A 23,145-nucleotide genomic window follows, 5' to 3' on the forward strand; every position below is an offset into this window, starting at 1 on the left:
CACGTATTTTTCTTTCAACCTGCGGAACAACCAATTTATTTCCTGTTTTTATTGAATTACTATTTTATTTCCATTCATTAGTTGCGGATTTGGAAGCCGTGGAAATGTTTAACAGGGCTTTTAGAGACATTGACGACGACGCGTTTTTCTCGTGAGTAGCTGAATTGCTGTCATGTTTTACCGTAACTGTGGTTGTAATCAGAAAGTAAACAAAAACCAAAAGCAAAAATAATCAAATTTAGTCGATAAAATGGGCATAATAATATTTAAAAAATAAAATGTGTCTGGTCTAAATTGGGCACCGGTCTGTTTAACGTCGATTCCAAGAGACTTAACACGACATTTTGACAGGCAACTGTAACTTTAATGTTCATTTTCATGTCATCATAAAATGTTTTACTTAAAATGGTCTAATTACTGAAGTAACATTTCAAAATCATATTTGTTTTCATTTAAAATATCATTTATTTTGCTTTAATGTTTTTTATTTTTAGGTTATTGCTGAAACGAAAATCACTTATAGAGGTGAGACATACATGTTAATGAAGAGTAAATAAATAAAAGGTAGAAAGTGTCCAGCAGAAGCAGACTGACACCATGGAGTGAAGGGAGAAAGCCATGAAGTAATTATTTCAGGATATCTTCTTGCTTTTAACATTGTTTTTAATCGTAAGCTCGCTGTAGTTAGCAATGAAGCTACACAGTGACAAGGTGGTTGGCTTGTGTTGCCTGACAGACAGAGGGTCAGCAGTCTTTCTGTTTGGACTTTGCATGTTTAATTAAATAAATCTCCAAGTTTCTTATGATTTCAGGAGCATCTGTTTTTTTCCTTTTCCACAGGGAGCCAGTCCGAGCTCACAGGGAACATGTGCGGCAGATGATGCGCAGTTTCTCCGACCCGTTTGGCGGACACTTGATGCCCAGTACAATGGATGGGAGAAGCCGTGGTCACAACTTGGCAGAGGGTCCCAGCTCGTCCCTGGCTCTGAGAGATGAACACTGGGTAAGAGCCTGCTATCCATCCATCCATTTATTCATTTATTTATTTTCTGACCCTCTCAACTCCCCTTTACTCCGGGCCCTAAAACCACTGATGATTAGTGTTTTGGAGAAAGTGCTCAGTTTACTGAAGTTATACTGGGAGCTGGCCACTGACAGTGTAACTGGAGCAGAGGCTGACTGAGGTATGAGGCCATGTGAGTGGCTGCTTTAGTGAAAGGGTAACCCCCTTGGCCTCTCTGCACAGTTATATACAGCCCTGAGGAGCACTATTTATAGGGCATTGTTCCACTGACACACCGCTTTCTTGCAAATACACTTAACGGTTGGTGTAAATCTCCCACCACAGAGAAAAAAGTATTTTTTCGCTGTTTTCAGTGGTCACATTAGAATAAACTGTCTGATCCTCAACCAGTGGTCTGCCACCCCTAGGTGGTCTGACAAGGAGGTACTGCCTAGAGGTTTGTAGATTTGTCCAATGACAGCACACCTGTCCCAGATCAGCCCTGTGCCAAGTCCAACCTAGACCCAGTCCACCTGCTTTGATCCCAGCACCTCATATATCTATCCTTGATAATAACTTTCATCAGAGGCTTAGCCTCAACAGCCAAGAGCCTGCTTCCCTTTATTATCACTGTGCCACTAACTAGTTAATACCAGCTGAGGAGGGGCTCTGAGCACTTGACAAATGACCTCAGTGACAGCGGGTGAAGTCCTACTACACTGTCATATTTCCCTCCTGACACATTACTTCATCAAACACAGTAATACTCAGTCAAAGGTTTCATACTCATTTGACCTTCCACTTCATATATGCTATTTTAAGAGTAAAAATAAATATTAACAGACTCCAGGGAACTGCACTGATCTTTATCACACTCCTCACACACTTCCATCTGAGGACAACATTCTGTCCTCTGGTCCACCGCAGTGGTCAGAAGGCTGAGTCTGTGCTGCTTCTGTTAGCGTCTCACTGCAGCCATATGTTCAGATGTCACAGACACACAGTCCTTGTTACTCTCGTGGACCATCTGTCCAGCAGAATGTGTCTTGGCAGTGCTACTGCGGTCACTGCCAGTTGACGGACAGCTCACTGCTCTCCAATATCACAGGGACACATGCTCTCAAACAACAAAACAACATCCAAGTAAAGTACTGTAAATCCCAGTATTCACAGAACAAATGTTGTTTTTACTGTCTGCACATTAAAATGGAAATCAATCAACACATTAAAAAGGAAAACAATATATACTAACATCAATAGAAAAAAAGTAGAATTTTGTAAATAATAATAATAATGTTAAAGAAACTTCCCTGAGCTTACTAATCAAACAACGACTTGGTTAAAGAAAACTACAGAATGTGCAGCACCTGCTTTTTGGAGAGAAATTGTAGTATTAAAAAAAGTTAATACACTGAGAGAGACTAATAATAAAAATAGAAACTCTGAGTGAAGATTGTGTCAGATCTAGATCAGGTCCCGCAGGACTGGAAGATAAGACCTGGTTCATGTCCTACTGGGACACTGCTTTTAAAACATTTAGATATTTACACGTCTTTTTCTTATAGTGAAATTTTAACATTTATTTACAGAAAGACTGGTTCTGTCCCCAGTGGTTACTGATGGTGTTGCAGTATGACATTCTCATTTTTTATGTGTACTTCAGCTTCCTCCTACATGCAAAATCATCCAGATTGGGGATTAAATTACAGTGATAATTTTGGTGTGAATATTTGTTTCACAATTAGAACTGTGTTTCTGGGGGTGTACAGCGCCATAGAATCGTGTGTGTCTATGCTGAGACTGTTGACTGTTATCTCTGGTCAGTGTGTTGTCAGCACTGTTATTTATTTTCAAGTACAAATGTAATGTTGATTGCAATGTAATGCAGGCCATCCCAGAGGTCCCTGTAGACCAGTGACTCAGACACAGTGTTAGATCTTAAGCTTGAAAAGTGATCTTGAGTCAGAATCAACACTGTCAGGTTTCTTGCTTTGCTGCTCCAATTTGCTCTTTACATCTGACCAGTCTATATATAATGGTCACAGATATGTTAGTGGCATTTATTCGTTCATGAATGCCGCTCTGAGATAAAATTGGCTGAGGGGCTTCAGAGATGCTGGTAAGGGGCCTTTTTACATCAGCTTGACCTTTAGAAAGAGCTGAGCTGAGCAGCCTTGAACCCTGCTACTCTGTGCTGCCTGCCGCACACACACACACACACAGAGCCACTCCTGCCTGCCTAGAATGACTCTGGGATTCAGCGTTAAAGCCACGCTAATCTTTGGCAATGCCTCCAAATTATGCATGGAACACTGGTCATTCAACACGCTCTGATTCTGCACAATACCCCAGTGACTTACAGCCCTCAGAAAACACACACATACACACACACACACACAAAGGCTGCTGAGAAGCTAATCCAGGGCCGTAGAGTCGTAAGCACCTGTGGTTTTCTTGGCCCAGAGACAACAGTGTGTAACTGGGGGCTGCCCCCCCCACCCCCACCCCACCTCACTGCCCTGTCACCCCTGGCTTCCTACACCCTCAGACGGCCTGTGGCCTTAAAGGGTCACGCTAAGGTGACATGGAGAGGTCTTTGTAGCTGTGTGAGCAGATTAGTGACCAGCGTGAGACAACCCGAACAAGTTAATGTCCACACGAACTCTGTGTTGTGTGTGTCATGTATGTGTGTGTCAAAGCTGCTCAAGTACATCCATGTAAATACATAGTTAATTTCAAGAGGATCGTTTACCTTTGTGCTGACACGACGGTCAGCTCTTCAACCAAATGCTGTAATAGTGGTTCTAAAATTATGGTACATGGACAACTACTGGGATTTAGATTATATTTGGCAGAAATACTATAGGGAGATAAAATACTACTTCACTGTTTAATAATTCAGAGAATCAGTAGTGTTGTGATGTTTGTAGCAATATTTGATCTTGTCTTTCTATTATATTATATATTACCACCAACATCTGAAGTACAATTATTTTATCTATTTTTACTGAATTTGAAATAAACATGGATGAAGTCTAACTGGAGTTGTTTGAGTCAGTAGTTCATATTATTTTAAAGATTTTTTTAAAACCACAGTTTGACAGATTTGTTTGTCTTTTGATTTCTCTGAGTAGGAACTCCTTCATCATACTCTGTGTGTGTCTATGTGTCAGACCTGGTTTGTAGTTTTTGGACCATGTGTGAATGTTCCAGGCATATAAGCCACTGCTCTCTGGATTCACTGGATGTCTGGTCACATGACAGGGTTGTTCGTGAGCTGTTAATGAGCAGAGAGGAACCTGCTTCATCCTATGAGTCCAAACCTGCCAAGAATATCAGAACAGCTGGTCAGGGTCGGTTCACTCAGGTCACAGTGAGTTCAGGACAAGGATGAGTTTGAAGTGACTGCAGTAGTTGAGCTGTTCAGGCTCTCAAACTTAAATCACAGTCAATAATAAATGCCTACTTTATGGTATTTTCTCAGTAAAGACTCTTTATATGTGTACAGGTACATATGTTTCAAATGACACTCACTCCATATTTTTTTCTTTGAGGTTTGAGTTCGTTTCTATGAAATGTATTGTCGGCAGAAAAACCTAATCTGACACTGGGTTTAAAACATCTACAAACATGCAGAGTGTATATTAGGTCACTTGTTTACTCTAAACTGGCCATAGGTGTGAATGGTTGTTTGACTGTTGTATGTGTTTTGTGTTGAACTGGAGAACTGTCTGGGGTCAAACCTTGTCCTTGTCCAATGATTAAAGAGTGTTAACTGGTAGAAAATCAATGAATGAATGTCTGTTTATCTACTTCAGTACTTTTGAAAGTAACAGAGTAACAGTCATCTCATCCTGTGAAGTCAAGCCCAGAGCAGACAAGGGTTGTCTTCATTCCAAATCCAGAGATTCAAACTAGAGCCGAGTGTTGAACCTCAGCCCACAGCAGAGACTTGACACCTGAATGCGCCACATTTAGCTGTTGTTTGATTCTCTCTGTGTTTGTGCAGGGCATGATGAGGAATCCTTTCGGCATGTTTGACAACATGATGGCCAACATGAGGAACAGGGTGGAGGACATGCACCAGAACTTTGTACGTTTCATTTTCCTCTTTCTTCTTTTTTTGGCTCCTTTCTCAGACATAAACTGATTTATTTACGTGTGTGTGTGTGTGTTCCAGGGGAACCTGTCCTCAGATTCCAACACACACTCGTTCAGCTCCTCCTCAGTCATGACGTATTCAAAGGTTGGGGATGAGCCCGCCAAGGTTTTCCAGGCGTCTTCATCCACACGCCGCGCTCCTGGAGGTGTAAGTCCACCGTCACATGTCCACCGACCGTGGTGCATTATTTCCAAATGAAATAATAGTCATCTCAGCATGTTATTACACAATTTCCTCGTTGAGAAATTAAAATATATATATAATTTTTCTTTTAAATCCACTTCTCGTAGACTGACTAAAGGATATTGTGGAAAATAAAAATGTTGTACCTGTACATTTTATTTTCTTGCAAGAAAATGTCTTTGTCTAAATTTTAGAGTCTCTTTCTGGAGGGAACACACACAGACTGAGATGATTCTCTCTTCAGAGTAAAGAGGAAAATGAAAAAAGGGAGACAATATCAGTCTTTGACCAAATAAACACTGCTGTTGCTGTTAATAAATAAAAAGTTAATAAAAGAAGGACACCTGCTGGTCAAAAGAGAAATGGTGGGCAAAGAACAGAGTTCACTTTATCTTTGGATGGTTCTGGAACATAGAGTGTGGAACTGAAACCACAGAAGGTCAAGGAACTGTAGAGGGACAGAGAAGGTGCTCTTAAATCATGAGAAATGCTTCGATTGTTTTAAATATTTTTTTTCCATCTTCACCAGATCAAGGAGACCAGGAAAGCGCTCAAAGACTCTGAGAGTGGTGTTGAGAAGATGTCCATTGGCCACCACATCCAGGACCGAGGACACGTTGTTGAGAAGAAATTGAATAAGAAGACGGGAGAGAAGGAATTCGTTCAGGACTTTCAGAACCTGGATGAATGTACGCCGGAATGAAAAAAAGGCTATGTGTTTTTGTTTAACTGGCTGTCAACTGGAGTCACTGCGGTAATGCACTGTGAGTTGTTCTTAGATGTGACCCTGACCTTTCACCCACAGCTGAAGCTCAGTCTTTTGACGATGAGTGGAAACAGGGAGTGTCCAAGTTCCAGCCTTCTGCCCCCATGTCTCGACTGGAGAACGTCCGACCTCGCGCTGTTCAGCGGGCGGCTCTCACCTCTCCAGAGCAGAACCACAGGTCAGTGTCAAACACACACACACACACACACACACCAAGCATGTAGGGTCACAGCTTTGAATTAAACCACAACCAGAGAGAGACAGTGGACAGACAGAGGACAAGTGAATGTTGTGCTGTTGTCATGTTGATCTCTGTTGTTGTTTAAACTGTGACTGTCCACATTGTCTCCTCAGAAACCAACCTAAAAACCAGAGTGAGGACAAAAGAAAAGTCAAGTTCTTGGCTTCAACAAAAGAGTAAATTATTCTGGTGATGTGCTGATCAAAGTCTGTTTCTGCATTATTACACTCTGTCTCGCGTGTACACAAACACACACACTCATTTGTTACCTACTATTTGATTAATCTCTACTGAAACCACACTACTGTGTATGTAAACGTGCCTTACCTTTAAACTCAGACCAGTGCAGCTTTAGTGACAGGACATTTTCAGGGATCGCAGCTGATTGGTCATATTATAAATTCACACTAAATTTAGCAGCTAGGAGAGCTGTAAAAGATATTAATGGAACTCCCCCTAGAGTATTTAATCATAGAAGAGAGAATAAAATCAAATTAATTATATACATATATTGATGTAGCAACACAGACAGATCTTACTCCATAAGCAGTTTTAATAGAAGTTAATTGTCATTATTTTGTTTTAATATGTAGGTATATAGATTTTATAGAGCTCCAGATGAAATATCCTGCTAAAATCTGTTCTACACACAAACTGATGAGTTTGGTAACTATTGAATACACTTATGCACTGACCATGTCAGTTTTGTAATTTTGTCCAGTAGCCTCTCTTTAACCTTAATGTATTTTATTTGCTGTAATCTTTGTAAAAAAAAAAAAGTTTTATATTTATATTATTCCTCTGTTACTTTAGTTTCTCATATTTTTCCATGCAACTTAAAGCAAACTTTTTGTCATCATTTGGACTGTTTTCATTCATTCAAGCTTGTACAGTGTACCTGTTAGAGGTTAAAAATAAAAGCATATATCTGCTAATAAACATGTGGGCATTTGAATATGAATGTGTTGTGTTGGTTATGTCAGTCACCACAGAGAATAGCATAACAGTCAGCATTTTTCAACTCTATCTCTGCATCGGAGGATATTGAGTATTGATTTTTATTTCTTTTAACAGGCTTATAACAGGAGGTGCATTTACTGATAAGGTAAGTAGTTTACTTTTAAGTGAAATTATTAAATATATTTATCATGTACCTAATGTAAACATGTTTGAAAGGAAACTGCAAGTTATATTTAAATAGTTGTAATAAGAATGTAGGTAGAAATCTGTCTGGAGCTAAATGTCAGAATTTGAACCATCCAACGCACTTCTTTGTTGAAGGTGGCTCAATGCTACGTTCAATTATGGCGCTTTTAGGTTAGGAGTTTACTGATACCAATCCAGTAACCGCAGCAGTACCACCAGAAGTTCGAGGGCGGTGTTTCGCTGCATAGCTGAAGAATGTTGAATGTTGAACTGACGAATGTTGAAGTTTGAAACGCACGTAACCATGTACTGTTAGGGGGCAGCTCAACTGGGGTCAAGTGTTAGATAAATGTTCTTCGCAATACTCGAGTAACTTTATACCGGAGTGATTTTAACGACGGTTCAAATGCACTTAGTGGTTAAAATGAAATTTTCCTCATCTGATGTAACAGGGAAAATAAAATGATTAATTTTGAGAGAAAAAAACTAGAGAGCACCTTATTTAATCAATTTTATACAATCGTATATCCTTTTTTTTTATATCACTAGCCTACTGTTTTTTAAAATACATCCCGTCTTCTTTACTAATGCACAATATCATAATACATGTAATAATGAAAATAATTTGTCTTCTGGATAAAATAAAAATTCAGCTGCTGTTTCCAAAACCACCAAAGAGAATAATAAGGTGAAAAAAGGCAAATTTTACTCTGAAAAGGTTTTAATGGTTCAGTACAAATAAAATACAAAATACTAAAGACCTCAGAAGAGTGCAGCTCTGCTACCACCTGCTGGTTATCTCAGGACATTACTTTGTTGAAAATATTTACAAATCTGGCGGATTTATATTTTGAAGAACAAGAGGTGAAAGATTTGTCTTTAGACAAAGCTAGAGACCAATTCTGATTTTAAATAGTCATGCTTACACATTCTTACTTTCCATAAACATGCGGTTCAGTGCTGTCAAATGTGTGACATTTTTGACCACAGTCGCCAATGCCAAAATGCATAACTTCACACTGTGTCCAGCAAATGAGCGAAATGGAGACCACAGGTTTTTTTCGGCATACAGTCAAATTAATCTTCTCCCTGACATCAAACTGGAAAACTAATGACATCATCTGCCTTTATCCAAAGATGCATCTTTAGTGAAATAACCAACTGTAAATACTAGGCCAAAACACCCAGGAGAAACAGTTTCAGAAAACACTCATCTACACATGGACTAGGCTGAAGTATCCAGATAGGATCGAGATACTGAGTCCATGTTTACATCATCCCTGGTGGCTGTCCCTTTCCTGCGATCTTCTTGGAACACTCCAGCAAAGCATTATGGATATCTTTGGCACAGGAGATCTGAGACTTGATCATACACAGGTACTGGGCATAAGACATGGACTCTGTCTGTACTGTGTCAGGTTTGGTGGCCGTTGGTACCAGGTTGGGTGAATGTTTGGCGCTGTCGATGCTCTGAGAGAGGCACTCGTAGGCCAGTCGCTGCACACAGGGAAAAAAAGTGTTGGTGTCAATACAGTGTTTACACAAATACGTGCAGGACAACAGAAATGTGGTTTCACTACGTGGCTCACAGTTCATTGACACACATGAACTATATGCCATTATTCAAAAGGGCTTTTAAATGTCATGTAGATTGGCAAAGTAGAAGGGTGTTTGGTCTAAAAACTTAAAATCCCGTCAGACACTATAATAATGTTTTACTAATCAAAACCTACTGCAGCCTTACCAAACACAGCTCTAGCTGATCACACAGAGCATAAAACTCCTCCAAGCTTTTGTCAAAGCGCTGAACTGAGGAATCACTGCTTTTGCTAAAACAGAAGAATTGTAGAAGAGATACAATTGTACAAAAATCACACATACACATTAACCTCACAGGAATTTTATTTATTTGACTTAATATCAATATCAAACATCACGGGCATCAATGTAAAACACGTTCAATCCAATCACAGTACTTACGTGCCGTTGTCAATGGTCGTATTATGAGCCAAATTTAGAGAAGCGATCTTCATGACGTTCTGAAAATGAAAATAAATATGACGTTTGCAGCATGTTATTGAGACTCTGTGTTTGTGGTCAAATCAACAGTAACTGTAGTAAGCGCATAAACGCAGTTTGAGATTTTTTGGCTCAGCTCGGTACCTGCACACTCTCCTTCAGCTGAGGAATCAGCATCTTAAATCTGTGAACGGGGTCAAAGTCCTGCTGTTGACTGAGTTGTTGCTGTTGTGTTTGAGCCTGCTGTATTGACGAAGGTTGTAATAAACCGGGCTGGGACATCGACCCGCCGGCCTGCTGTTGTTGAGACGCCATCATGACCAGTACAGAGTGACGAAAGCATCGGAAACTGAATACTTCATCCGGTTCGTGGTCTTACAGAGTAAACGTCTGATTAACGGTGAATTTTTTTTGGCCATTTTGAGTTTTAATTTAAGTAGAGTTTTTCTTTTTCTTTTTTATTATACATTTCCCTTTATTCAATTTGTCGTCCTTAGTAAATAAAATCATCTTTATTTACTTCGGCCTCATTTCATTTAAGCCACTATTAATCACAATAACAGCAGCATGAATTACAATAAAAGTAATCATTATAATGACTTTGATTATTGCTTTATTCAAAATGTGTCCATTTTAGTTACCATTGGTTACAATTCTTTTTCAAACCGTATGTATTTTAGAGAACAAAGGAAGAAGTGGCACAAATGCACAGACGCCGAACATTCGGTTTGTGAAATAAAGCGTGGAAGTTAAATAAGGCTTTGATTTTTATTTTGCTATTTTAGTTAAAAGTATTTTTCTTTTTCTTTTGGTATGAAATACAAACTAGAGCGTACATGTCTGGGTTTTGTGTTTGTGAGCCGCACCGCGATTTTCAACATAAAACGTTGAACTCACAATTCACACACTATAACAAATTAGTGTCAGTGAAAATAACTCTATAGAAGTACCATATACTGTACATTAGGGTCATAAAAAGCCAATATTGTAAAGATGTGGCCATTGATTACAGGGGAAAGTACTACAGTTTTATATTTACCGACTACAACATATTAGAAGGCTAAATAAACGCGTTGCCATAGTTATAAGTTATAATATATAGTTATATAGTTATAATAGTCATTTTCTTATTCTTAATCTAAAGTCGACGGCGGAGAGATAGATGTTCTCCTTGTGTACATTAAAAGGGGTATATTTATAGTTTCTAAAGTCATTACTGTGAGCGTTTTTTGTCGGAGGGTCCGTGAAGTCATCATACTCGTAGCAGTGAAGGGAGGGCCCTGCAGCCGCTCTCCTCTGCCAGAAACCCCGTACTCGATCCTCAACGCCATTCGAAAACTGCAACTGAATCCAAAATGGCAGGAGCTGATGGAGACGACTCTCTCTACCCTATCGCCGTTCTCATTGACGAACTGCGAAATGAAGATGTTCAGGTATTGTTTTTTGTTGCACATTGAATTGTTTTTTCATTTTAACAAAAAAAGTGACGACGTGTCCAGCAATTTTCCCTTCCTAGAAGATGCTAAGGCTAGCATCTTAGCCTAGGCCTGATCGGAAACGTTCTGCCGGGCGGGCACAGCCCCTCTAGTCATTGTACCTCAGTGTTGCATTTCGATATTTGTTACACATATAATTTTTTGGAATAATCTAGTTTGACGTGGAAAGATTTGCAACCAGTTGAAATACAATTACGCAAAGAAACAGTGACGACTCAATATAGTCTACCGGGTGTGTACTTTGGCCGCTAGCATAATGTTTCGAACCAACGGTGTGCTAAGTAGTTAGCAATCATAACAACCGGACACCATAGCCCGCTTTATGTAGAAATTAAACCCAAACAAAAATAAAGATTATAGTTGTATTTCATACAACTAGATGCATTTCGTACAACAAAGTAACATACATATCAGGTAATGTTGTAACGAAACGCCGCCTATGAGTACTGGCGTCATTACTCTCACACTAATGCTCTGACTACAGTGTGACATTGCAGTAGACATCTATAATGTTCCACATTATTGAAAGTCATTATTTAGAGAGAAGAAAAGCCTTTTAAAAATAAAATGGAGTAACGAGAAAAAGGCTCAAATAAAAGAAATATAAGCACACATTGTCAATAAGCGTCTTAAAATGTGGTTTAAATGTGGGTTAAAAAAGATCTGATTGCTTATTTCAGTCATATAATCTAAGACTTTAAACATTTGGCAATTAGACTAACCTAAGTAGCAGTTAGCTGGTTAACTGAACGTCCTAGAATTGAATGACCTGGGATAGAAGGACCTTCAGTTATTGTGTTGGGCAAATTAAGAAAGACAATCTTGAAATAGCTCTTGATCTGCAGCAAACTGGTATTTGGATCTACTGCTGTCTCTGAACAACAGAAACCTCATTATGCAGAATCCAAAGTTTGGATGTAAAGTTGTGGTCATTGAGAACATCATGTATGTATTTGTGATGGTTTATTTCACGTTTTTACTGATATATATATCACTTACATCCATATGAATGGAGTTCTATGTGGATTTTGTTTACATTGTAAAACTCTGTAGGATGACTGAGCTAATGTTTGGGTTGGTTGAATTTGTGACACTGTACATGAAGTTATCTAATAGGTAGAGGTAATATGGAAAAAGCACTTAATATTTTATAGTTTTGATCATAGTTTTTATTAAAAGGGTAAGAAATAGCCACTGCTGCAATAAAAATGTTTATAATTCTGAGTGAGCAGATTTTTCTTACTTCATTCACTGGAGATGCTAAATATACCCAACCAGGTTAATATTAGTGTGTTTTATTGTTTTTGTTGTTTGTATACAGTTACGACTGAACAGCATCAAGAAACTGTCCACAATTGCTCTGGCCCTTGGAGTAGAGAGGACTCGCACTGAACTTCTTCCTTTTCTCACAGGTAGTAAATTAAAACACTTCACTCTCTAAAACCTCGTTAATGTTAGTTAGTTGGTATTGGTCCGTGTCGTTTTTTCTGTCACAGAATATTGTTTCCACATGAGTTTTATGTGCCTTTTTCATCTTTCAGATACTATCTATGATGAAGATGAAGTCCTCTTGGCCTTGGCTGAGCAGCTTGGAAATTTTACCATGTTGGTGGGAGGACCTGAATATGTCCACTGTCTCCTGGTCAGTTTGTGACAGTTTTAATCTCTGTGAATTTTTATTTTGAAAAAATGCTTAGTATTAAATCTAATTTGGACCACAATTGACAATACTGTCTGTTGGATTGCTGTTTTGTGAAAACTACATTTTAAATGCTTTATTTTAAAAAATGTTTTTAGCATGTAACATCATTGTCACCATTGAACCGTTCTCATGTCTACCTAAACTATGAATAATATCACTAGTAAAGAAAATATAGGTGCTTCATAGTTGACCTTCAAAATGTTTTGTGACATGTTAATGTACAATTTGAGAATATATTGTTTAAGAAAAGACAGATTCTAATTTAGTCTCCTTCACTGTTTGCCAAACATACAGCCTCCCCTGGAGAGCCTCGCTACAGTGGAAGAAACAGTAGTCAGAGACAAAGCTGTGGAGTCTCTGCGCAAAATCTCTCAAGAGCATTCTCCAGTTGACCTGGAAGTCCATTTTGAGCCTTTGGTAAAGCGGCTGGCCAGTGGCGACTGGTTCACATCTCGCACATCTGCTTGTGGCCTGTTTAGTGTATGTTATCCTCGTGTGTCCAGCACTGTCAAGGCTGAGATACGCCAGTAAGTGTCGTTCCTATGAACAGCAATTTTAGAATGAAACATCTATTCATTTGTTTTATTTTTCTGTTGCATCTTTTTATACATACAATAAAAATAATTTAAAATAGTATTCCACGATTTCCAGATTGTTCTAACTTGTTTTGGGTTTTTTTCTCTCTTTTTTTTAAATGTAGGCATTTCCGTACCTTGTGTTCAGATGACACTCCTATGGTGCGTCGTGCTGCAGCCTCTAAACTGGGGGAGTTTGCCAAAGTCTTGGAGCTGGATTATGTAAAAAGTGACATCATTTCCCTCTTCACTGCTTTGGCTTCTGATGAGCAGGTATGACTTCTTTTTTATTATTATTTATTTCACCTGGTTCTTCACAACCCCTTTATTGAACCGTGATGTGTTACTGTGATCTCCTTTAGGACTCAGTGCGACTGCTGGCAGTTGAGGCTTGTGTCAGCATCGCCACACTGCTGCCTCAGGAAGACCTAGAGACCCTAGTGATGCCAACCCTTCGCCAGGCTGCAGAGGACAAGTCCTGGAGGGTTCGCTACATGGTTGCTGACAAGTTCTCTGAAGTAAGCTTGCTCTGCTTCACTGTGCCTGCTCTTGGAGGGTGTAGTTGGTGAACTGTATTTGAAAAAGTAGTGTACTTTATATAAAGGGGATAGGTACAGTCAAACTGATGTTCTGTTGATGTTTACCTTCTGTGTCCCCTTATTTCTTCCATAGCCATAGCTTTTAGTTGTAAGCAACTGGACTCAAAAACTGATGAAGTTCCTCATCAGTTTCATCATAAATTGATGAGATTCGTCATCAGTTTCATCAGAAACAGAAGAAACAAAACGTCTTTCAAGTTCCGAGAAGAAGTACAGTTGCTTACAACTAAAATCTATGGATTACGTGACCTGGATGAATGAGAATCGTCACAGACATATCTTTAGTAGTTATTGACAGAAGTCCATTCCTAACTGGTTTTATTTGATTAAATGTTTAACTTGGCTGTGGTCTTACAGTCAGCAGTTTTGCATGTGAACCGAATACTGTTTCTCCTAGTTACACATTTTAATTGCAAGGGCAAAGAATAAACCATGAAACAAGTTTAACCTTTGTTGTTGCATTTGTTATGTAGCTTGTTGCATTTATAATAATAATGTATTTTTTGACTATAAGAACACATTTTAAATTGTGTTAAAATGTAAAATGTGGTTTCTTTCTTGCCGTGTAGCTCCAGAAAGCAGTGGGTCCTGAGATCACCAAGAACGATTTGGTCCCAGCCTTTCAGAATCTTCTGAAGGACTGTGAAGCTGAGGTTCGTGCTGCTGCAGCAAACAAAGTCAAAGGTCAGTCACCATACAGAGGAGAAAATATTCAGCCATCATTGCTTTGCATTTTGTTTGTTTCAGGTGTGTAAGAAAATTTAATACACTGACATTTGCAATGATATTGTATCAATATTCTACAGCACCATATTAATTTTTTAAACAAATAACATGCAAATATTCATAGTTTTGGTTCATTTTATTTTGCTTTTTTTATCTCTTGTGATTACAAATGTAAATCCCTCTGTGCCAATTTAGTAACCTGTAAACAAAATTACTGATAACTCTTGGTGCACAGATACATTGACATTAAACATGATGATACGATTTATCATATTTATTCGCCAAATTCTTGCCAATACACCAGGGTTGTTCATAAAAACGAATCCTGATTATTGATGGTATTTTCCAAAAAAAGATTAATTTGACGATTAATGGATCACAATTGCACTTGCATGTTTCTAAAATGAAACTTACAAATCAGCAGTCAAACTAACCTCTTTATTCTAATAGGTTCAAATGTGATCGTGAAAGTTGTGATTGTTGAGCAATCAGCTGTGTATGAAATGTGTAAACTCTTGTTGCACAGATACATTGACATTAAACAAGACAAATAAGTTAGACAAATGAGTTAGTGATTATTTCAAGTTTCAAAGCCCAATACACACCTGTATGTTGTTTCAGTTTTTTATTTTACTTTTTTCTTTTGTCAGAATTCTGTGAGAACCTCCCAGAGGACAGTCGTGAGCAAATCATTATGACCCACATCCTGCCATGTGTTAAGGTAAAAAACAGAAAATGTATATTTTGTATGGTTTTATGTCATTTGTTTAACAACCACTGACAGACCTAAAACTACTAGACTCCAGAATGAGAGAGTAAAACTGTGGAAATAACTCTTCCGTTCTGCTGCATCATGAAACCTGCTGCTCATGATGGTGGAAACATCAGGTCAACCCATAACAATGCAAAACGCTCACAGGGACGTTTGGACGATGTTTGCCAAAGATAAACCTTAAGTTTCTGTGGTGGTAATATTTTTAACAGCAGGTGGCACTGTTGTTCTTTTACTGTTAGTTCAATCATAGACGTTTTCATTTTAAAATATTTTCCCGTTGGCTCTTTAGTACGTGTAACAGCAAACTAAAGGTGACAGGAGTTTCAGTGGTAAAGAACTGTTTGTCACAGTGTCATTCTGTTAACACTATCAACATGAACATGAACAACGTCATACAGGTAGCTACAATCAGACTCACGGACATAGAAAGTTAAAGGGACATTTTAAGTGTAAAAATGTCGAGAGAAAAAGGACCACTAAATATATCCTCAACCTACTTGTGCTGTTTTTTTTTGTTGTAGTTGTTTTTTAATACTTTTAATAATTTTTTTTTACTTTGACCTTTATATGTTTATATAAGGTTGGCTGTTGTCCAGGACATGATTAAAGTAGTTTTGCCCTGGTGTCTAGATGACTTTGTGTTTTTAATGCAACAGTTAATTATAGTCTGCTTCTCTTTAATTATTATTCCCAAAGGTATGGTAGTTATTTGTTTCACTGCCTGACCTAAGTCCTGTTGCCTCCTAAACCTCTGTCTCCTGCACCACCCCCCACCCCACACAGGAACTTGTGTCAGACACCAACCAACATGTGAAGTCAGCCCTGGCCTCCGTCATTATGGGTCTTTCTACCATTCTGGGCAAGGACAACACAATAGAGCACTTACTGCCACTCTTCCTGGCACAGCTCAAGGATGAGGTAAGGGAAATGCAGCTTTGCTGCCAGAAAAAAACATTTGTGTAGCATGAAAGGAATTGCTGTATTTTATATCACATACAAGGTTAAGAAGTTGATGAGCCTGGCAACAGTTCCTGTTAAATATTTGTCGTGATGGACGGTACTTTAATTTTTTTTTTTTTTTTTTTTAATTTTTGATTTTGCAGACATTTTGAATGATTTGCTGCTGCAGTGGTAACAACAGGCCTGTCACAGGGAGAGAATCCATACTATGATGATTTAGTGCAGTGTAACGGACATAATTTTTTGTCTGCCTTTGTTCTTTTTTTATCGTTTTAAATTTTTTTTTTTTATCCAAAAAAACCCACCTGTTTTAAGTGTAGTGACACAGAGTAGCTCAAATAAATCACAAATGATATGCCCAGCCAAGGTGTCTGAGTTTTGAGTAGAGAAATGTGAAGAAGCTCAGTCTCAGTGAAGCTAAAGTGAGAGGAGCTAGATGAAGTTAGGATGTCTCCTGAACATATTCCTAGTGAGGTTTTCTGGGTGCGTTCCACTGGGAGCAGGCCTAGGATGCACTGGAGGGACCTTGTGTCTCTGGCATGGAAATAATTGAGATTCCACCAGCAGAGAATGAATGAGAATGAAAGTGAAGTCTTGGCTTCTATTTGGGCAGTTGCCCCCATGGCCTAGGGTGAGATAAGCATCAGAGAATGGAGTGTAGATGGTTGGTTGTTGGTTGATTGTTTAGAGTTGGAATTAAGGTGGCCACTGAATTTGTTTAGTTGCTGCACTTGGAGAAGACTGTAGAACATCTTCATTTACGGCTCCTATTGTGTGGCTGCAGAAGAAAAACACAGATGGAAGACATTTTTGTTTAGTAGCAATAGTGGATGACTCTTTTGTGTTAACAAATATCGTCTTGATTGATGTCGTAGTGCCCCGAGGTGCGTCTCAACATCATCTCTAACCTCGACTGTGTCAACGAGGTGATTGGGATCCGCCAGCTCTCTCAGTCACTGTTGCCTGCCATCGTGGAGCTGGCAGAAGATGCTAAGTGGAGGGTCCGCCTCGCCATCATAGAGTACATGCCTCTGTTGGCAGGACAACTGGTGAGTCATGCAGTTAAAATGAATGCTGAAACCATGATAAGTTACAGTGGTTGTTTGTTTTTTAACAAACAAAACACATATGAGCTCAGCTGATGGTGACCAGGAAGTCATTGTTATTGTTCTTTTAATCCTTAGGGAGTGGAATTCTTTGATGAAAAGCTCAACACTCTTTGCATGGCCTGGCTTATTGACCACGGTAAGACACTTAATATGTATTTATGTCCATAGAGCACAATGAGATTTAATTAATGTAATGTTTTATTTATTAAAATAAGAAATATTTCACACAGCATTTATGAAATTCAAATTAATTTTGTTTAAGGACTAAAGAAATAAATGTTTTTTTCATGGCATGACTACATTTACAATTTTGAACAAACTCACAGTGCAATTACAACTGTTATATTCCACATTTGAAGACTTTTTTGGCTCTGAATCCTGTCATGTGGTCTAATGTGGGCAGTTTCTGTGTCAGGATTGTTTAGCTAATGTTAGCTCTGTTCTCAGTGTGGTGTCTGTGTTCACAGCAACATGCTACTACTATAGATTGAAGTACCGCAGTGATTAAAAAAGGCATTAGTGCACAATTAACTAACAATTATCCTAAGGCACGTCAGCCAGAAAGTAAGGGAGTGTCATGTGATTTTTCTGAAGTAGGAGCCTAGTGTTTTGCATTGACTTTTGTTATTGTAACTCAACAGCAAAACAAACACTGTTCAGTGTTCCTTCAGTTCCACTCCCACATTCAATAATGCAGTGTAGTTGGTTGATGCAGTCCACTTCTTTAGTCCTCATCCACCCTGTCAGAACAGAGGGATGTTTACTCTCCACTGTTTGGGGTCAAACAGGTGATATTACTTCATGTCGTTTACTATTCCCTCAAAGAGAGAATATGTTTATCATAGAAACCTTTTAAATACAGCTCAGTCAACAAATGGTTCCAATGGTTTGACCTTATTAGAACTCCCAAAATAAGCCGTAACACTCTGTGGACAACACTTGTGTGTGTGTGTGTGTGGCGTTATGTGTATTAGTGTAGTGGTAAAAAACAATTGTTTTGCTTACAATCTGCTTACATATTCAAAATCATTTAATGTTGTATCCTGAGATGTATTTTTTATATTTACTTCTATGACATGTTCTAGTCAGTCACAGCCTGTCAGCAGCACAGGTCTATAACTGAGCATGTGATAAATAAACTTCAGTTTTGTCTTCCACGGCTATAGGAGCAGCATTGTATACTTAAGGAGGAACCCAGATGATATTGAGGTTTACAATTAATTACTTTGTAAAGGTCTGTACTTCCCTCTAACCTACTTACTCTAACCTGAGTGTTGAGGACAACACCCTGCAGTACTGTGTTTATAATGGAGGTTAAAATTGTGACTTAACATTCAGTATTGTTCTGTGGGACACTCACCCAGAGCTGGGGACTGTGCACACGACAGGTGTTAGCTTTTGGGTTTTTGAAGTTTCTTTGCAAACATTTTTCATTCCCAGTGTGTTCGTGCTCAACTTTACATTGAGCTTTCTTATTAGAAAAACTAACTTACTACTGAGGACAATGGCCAGCTGGATGACATCATCGGAATGCAGCTGTTGCCAGTTTGGTCAGAAGTTTGTGTGTGTGAACCTGGTATTACTATACTTGTGGGGCCATGTCATTTGGAAAATACTTTGTTTTGGAGACAATTTATGGCCTCAACTGAGTAAGTGGGTATTTTGAAGTTCCAGGCGTTTGTTTTGGAGTTGGGATTAGAATTAGGGACATGTGAGATTTAGTTATAAATTGGGATTAAAGAATACACAGGTTTTACAAAACACAAACCACTAATCTCTAAACCCTTGGGGGTGAAAGCTGTGCACTTATGTAAGCCTAGTTAAAAAAAAATCTTTTCAAAATGTGGGTGCAGCCTATGGTTTTGTGGTAACAGAAGCAAACTTTAGATCACAGGATTGCCAGTTTGAGTCCCATGAGCGGAAGGGCTGTGGTGTTTGGAGCTAACAACAAAATCTTTCTTCCCTCACTGTACCCCCCACCCCAGACATTGTAAAGTACAACTCTCTGACCATTGTTAATCAATGGGTGTTTCACTGATGACTTAACAAACAACACAGTCAAATAAGATGACTAATAAAAGCTTATTTTCTTTATTTCTGTCTCTTTAAAATCACAATTTGCTCATCATTAGATTATTCTGCTGTTCAGATATGATAAAATATAAACCCCTGTCCATTCCATAGTGTCTTTGTGCGTTTGCTGGTTGTTTTCAGACCTTGTTCAAAGGTGTATTCATAGACCTGCAGCACTGACCTTGTTGAATGTTGTCTCTTTTCAGTCTATGCCATTCGTGAAGCTGCCACCAACAATCTGACCAAACTGGTGGAGAAGTTTGGAGCTGAGTGGGCTCAGAACACCATCGTGCCCAAAGTTCTGGGCATGGCCAATGACCCCAATTACCTCCACAGGATGACCACTCTTTTCTGCATCAATGTGAGCCAGTGGCTTTATTCTCACCAGAATTCTCTTGAGTAAATAGTCTCCTTATTGTTCAGTTTTATCCAAAAACCTTGATTTGTGCTTTGGCTGTGTCTTCCTGCAGGCTCTGTCACAGGCCTGTGGACAGGATATCACCACTAAGCAGATGCTGCCAGTGGTCCTTAAGATGTCCAATGACCAGGTGGCCAACGTTCGCTTCAATGTGGCCAAGTCCCTCCAGAAGATTGGCCCGTACCTCGACAGCAAGTAAGTTATTGTTGCCAATGAAGCAGAATAATTGGTTTGCACTTATGATTGAAGTCCTGGAAGAGTCGGGCTAAATAAATCTGTTGACAATGTTTTTGTGAAGCTGAAGACACTCGCGGATTTTTGACCATCCCAGTCAGGAAACTTCTGTGTCATCTGGTTTTAGTCATGGAAATTAAGAATGTTGGTACATTAGTCTGTTAGTGTTAGATATGGACTGACCTGACCTCAGTCACAGCCAATCAATGTATTTTTTTTATACTCAAACCTCCACATACAGTAAGTAGACCAAGTATGAATTCATTACTGACCCAACTGTAAACATGTGATGCCAATGAAAATGAGAGGCTAGGACACAGGAAGTAGTGTTGGAAGATGAAGTGGAGAGAAAACCAATTTTAGTGAGAAGCAAGAAGTGAAGACAAAGATCTTTAATTGGTTACATTGTGCAGTTTTTCAGTCAGTGTCATGTGTCCACTGTGCCCTCCTGTGGCCATAGGTGGCATGGGATATATTTTTGACAGTCACAGGACCAAACAACTAAAAAAAGAAAACTTGTAGTCCATAAAATACAATAACGTTGGTTGGAGTTCAGACAGCAGTCTGTGTCATGTCTTCACTTGTCTGTTGAAGACTGTTGTCAGTCTGATGAATCTCGTAGTCTGTGGTTCCTCATCTGTCCAGATTGTCAGTGTTGGAGTAACTCCAGCCACAGATCCTACATTTATTCTGTAACATCTGTCAAAACATTGGAGAGAACTTGAAAAGATATAAATGTTTTTTCCATATAATATTCTTTACTTCCTGAACTGGCTGTATATTTATGTTGAATCCTTAGATTCACTAAGTGTCTGCTCTAACCACTTCCTGTCTTTTTCCTCCAGTGCTCTTCAGGCCGATGTGAAGCCAGTGCTGGAGAAGTTGGCCACAGACACAGACATGGACGTTAAGTACTTTGCCCAGGAGGCCATCAGTGGTACGTTATGGGGGGAAAAAACAAATGTTGAACACTTTGAATCTCACATGACAATTCTTTAATGTTTTTCTTTTTTTTTTTTTTCTTTTACGTAGTTCTCACCCTCGCATAACCAACCCTACAGCTGAACCAGACAAACACCTGAAACCAACAACAATACAAACACTTTTACAAGATATTTATTGATGTTCAGGAACAACTGATAAATGTATAAAGAAAGCTGTTAACAATTGTTTTATCTGTTTTTTTTTTGTTTTGTTTTTTTTTTACTATTAATTTGTAGTTAATGTTCAGGCCTAGCACACGCTTCTCGGTTAAACTTCCTGTTTGCTGTAAATGTCTGCTTCAACCAAGGTAGAAATACGATGACGTGGAGTGCAGTGATGCATGTTAAACAATGTGCTACTGTAGCAGCTTAGCTAGGCATCGCTAACCACAGCCCCTCCTACATTACTCCCTCCGATTCCTTCAGCCTCCTCCGTACATATTGATACCAACGTTCTTGCAGTCGACCACAGCTTCACGTGGTTCAGCTCTTACTCCCATCTCTGTGCCGTGTGTGTTAGTGTTACACACTAACACACACTTAGTGAAGCAGATGGAGCAGGAACTGTTCCTTCTCCTCCTCTCTCAGCCCAGTGATGGGTCATTCTTCTGCCCTGATTCAGCTCCACAGGACTGATGTTGAACAAACTTGTTTGTGTCACACACAGAGGGAAAGCAATGATGTTCATCACTGCCTGTGATCAGGTAATCAGTTGTGATGTCTGCATGTATGTGTCTATGCTAAACCAACTGTCTTCTGATGCTGAGTAACAAGTCAGACAAACGAGTTCTTTCAGGGACCAACTCGGTCCCAGGATGTTTCTCATCATTATCTTTCCTTCTCCTCAGTGGAGGTGGACTGTAGCAGTCGCTTGTCTTTTTCCTCCTCCTGCGGTGTCTTGCACTCATTCTTTGTGCCAATGACTTTGATTAGCAGCTGTGTCTCCTCTCAGTCGACCTGGACAAACACTCTTCACCTGTCTTGTTCTCTTAAAACACCAAGAAAACCACAGCGTTGTTTTTCCTGTGAGGGACGTTTTATTGCCTGGATGTTAACGGAACCATAAAAGTAAATTGACTACAGCTATCAGAGCTGGGGGATTATCAGATCTACCCAATTCTCCCTTAAACCCAGGCCCAGTCACTCAGATTTATAGGCCGTCGGTCAGCCAACATTCAGGGCAGCTGCGCACAAATCTTCACAGGACATAACAAGTGCACGCTTTCAAAGAAAGAAGGGTGAGGGACCGGGAGGATTTGTTCGTACGGCTGCAACGTGTTTTATTCTGGGGTGGGAACTGGGCTGGTTTGAATTAATGTAATGTCTGTGTTGATAAAGAAACGTTTTCTGCCCCTGCTGCTCCCACTCTCCCCTGTTCCTGCTCCCACTCCCCACTGCTCCTCCATTTTGTTCTCTTAAATAATCCATGATTGTTGATTGTCCTGTATCACACAAACTGTGCTTTTATTTTTATTTTGAATTCTCCACAGTTGGGACGCTGTACTACTGTATCTTGATCCAAATAAAGTAACACAAAGTAAGACACGTCATCCTTTGTCTATTAGTTAACACATTTAAATGAACAATTCAAGAATTCTGTCACTGCTATAAACTGACACTGAACCTTTGAAACCAGTCACGCTCTAATAACATTAATAAGTCATTACAGTGGATGGACAGTAAACTAATTTACCATTAAAAATGACCTCTAGCCCAGGGTAGTTATTTCCCTATCTAAAAATATCAGTGCTGTCAAATGTTAAAACAATTTAAGCAGAAAAATCACATTGGATTTTGATAAGCATGCGTGAAGGTGACAAAAAGATACGTATTGATGGAAGAGAAAGACAACAGTAAATAAATGTGGTTCAATAGTAATACAGTAATAACTTGAGATACAAGGTATATAAGAATAATTACACTGAAAAATGTTAACATACATGACTAGATAGCAAGGCATGTTTTGGGTGATTTT

The 23,145-nt window shown here is 39.1% G+C and overlaps 3 protein-coding genes across 4 annotated transcripts; 2 read left to right on the forward strand and 1 right to left on the reverse strand.

Moving 5' to 3' along the window:
• Positions 1 to 9: 9 nt before the first annotated feature.
• mlf1 (myeloid leukemia factor 1) lies at positions 10 to 7,316 on the forward strand. Of its 2 annotated transcripts, XM_025055296.1 has the most exons (8): positions 21 to 151; positions 495 to 525; positions 841 to 1,003; positions 5,013 to 5,096; positions 5,184 to 5,312; positions 5,878 to 6,037; positions 6,154 to 6,292; positions 6,469 to 7,316. In XM_025055296.1, the coding sequence occupies exons 3-8, from the start codon at positions 878 to 880 to the stop codon at positions 6,533 to 6,535; spliced, it is 705 nt and encodes a 234-aa protein (XP_024911064.1). In that variant the 5' UTR covers positions 21 to 151; positions 495 to 525; positions 841 to 877; the 3' UTR covers positions 6,536 to 7,316. The 2 variants fall into 2 exon arrangements, with proteins under 2 accessions (XP_008307965.1, XP_024911064.1); XM_008309743.2 differs by lacking the exon at positions 495 to 525 and having other exon boundaries at positions 10 to 151.
• Positions 7,317 to 8,204: 888 nt separating this feature from the next.
• Positions 8,205 to 10,081, reverse strand: med29 (mediator complex subunit 29). The gene is made up of 4 exons (XM_008309744.3): positions 9,665 to 10,081; positions 9,482 to 9,540; positions 9,246 to 9,330; positions 8,205 to 8,998 (listed from the first exon to the last, which is right to left on the reverse strand). The coding sequence occupies exons 1-4, from the start codon at positions 9,836 to 9,838 to the stop codon at positions 8,771 to 8,773; spliced, it is 546 nt and encodes a 181-aa protein (XP_008307966.1). The 5' UTR covers positions 9,839 to 10,081; the 3' UTR covers positions 8,205 to 8,770.
• A 586-nt stretch (positions 10,082 to 10,667) lies between these two features.
• Positions 10,668 to 22,713, forward strand: LOC103378498 (serine/threonine-protein phosphatase 2A 65 kDa regulatory subunit A beta isoform). Its single transcript, XM_008309745.3, has 15 exons — positions 10,668 to 10,953; positions 12,338 to 12,428; positions 12,558 to 12,658; positions 13,013 to 13,245; positions 13,419 to 13,566; positions 13,656 to 13,811; positions 14,462 to 14,576; positions 15,269 to 15,339; positions 16,177 to 16,311; positions 17,229 to 17,402; positions 17,538 to 17,598; positions 19,742 to 19,896; positions 20,006 to 20,148; positions 21,033 to 21,124; positions 21,220 to 22,713. Exons 1-15 carry the CDS (start codon positions 10,876 to 10,878, stop codon positions 21,234 to 21,236), a joined length of 1,770 nt encoding a protein of 589 aa, XP_008307967.1. The 5' UTR covers positions 10,668 to 10,875; the 3' UTR covers positions 21,237 to 22,713.
• Positions 22,714 to 23,145: the final 432 nt, after the last annotated feature.

Source organism: Cynoglossus semilaevis, chromosome 4, assembly GCF_000523025.1.
Source record: "Cynoglossus semilaevis isolate Cse_v1.0 chromosome 4, Cse_v1.0, whole genome shotgun sequence".
Taxonomy (NCBI): domain Eukaryota; kingdom Metazoa; phylum Chordata; class Actinopteri; order Pleuronectiformes; family Cynoglossidae; genus Cynoglossus; species Cynoglossus semilaevis.

What these genes read in the sequence shown, in the direction of transcription:
- med29 (XM_008309744.3), bottom strand. Translation starts at nt 9,838, where the DNA reads ATGATGGCGTCTCAACAACAGCAGGCCGGCGGGTCGATGTCCCAGCCC. An exon ending in AGCTGAAGGAGAGTGTGCAG is followed by an intron (nt 9,541 to 9,664) that starts GTACCGAGCTGA and finishes TTTCATTTTCAG; the next exon opens with AACGTCATGAAGATCGCTTC. An exon ending in ACGACCATTGACAACGGCAC is followed by an intron (nt 9,331 to 9,481) that starts GTAAGTACTGTG and finishes CTTCTGTTTTAG; the next exon opens with CAAAAGCAGTGATTCCTCAG.
- LOC103378498 (XM_008309745.3), top strand. Translation starts at nt 10,876, where the DNA reads ATGGCAGGAGCTGATGGAGACGACTCTCTCTACCCTATCGCCGTTCTC. An exon ending in ACATCCTGCCATGTGTTAAG is followed by an intron (nt 15,340 to 16,176) that starts GTAAAAAACAGA and finishes CACCCCACACAG; the next exon opens with GAACTTGTGTCAGACACCAA. An exon ending in GGCCCGTACCTCGACAGCAA is followed by an intron (nt 20,149 to 21,032) that starts GTAAGTTATTGT and finishes TTTTTCCTCCAG; the next exon opens with TGCTCTTCAGGCCGATGTGA.
- mlf1 (XM_008309743.2), top strand. Translation starts at nt 105, where the DNA reads ATGTTTAACAGGGCTTTTAGAGACATTGACGACGACGCGTTTTTCTC. An exon ending in CTCTGAGAGATGAACACTGG is followed by an intron (nt 1,004 to 5,012) that starts GTAAGAGCCTGC and finishes GTGTTTGTGCAG; the next exon opens with GGCATGATGAGGAATCCTTT. An exon ending in AGGACATGCACCAGAACTTT is followed by an intron (nt 5,097 to 5,183) that starts GTACGTTTCATT and finishes TGTGTGTTCCAG; the next exon opens with GGGAACCTGTCCTCAGATTC.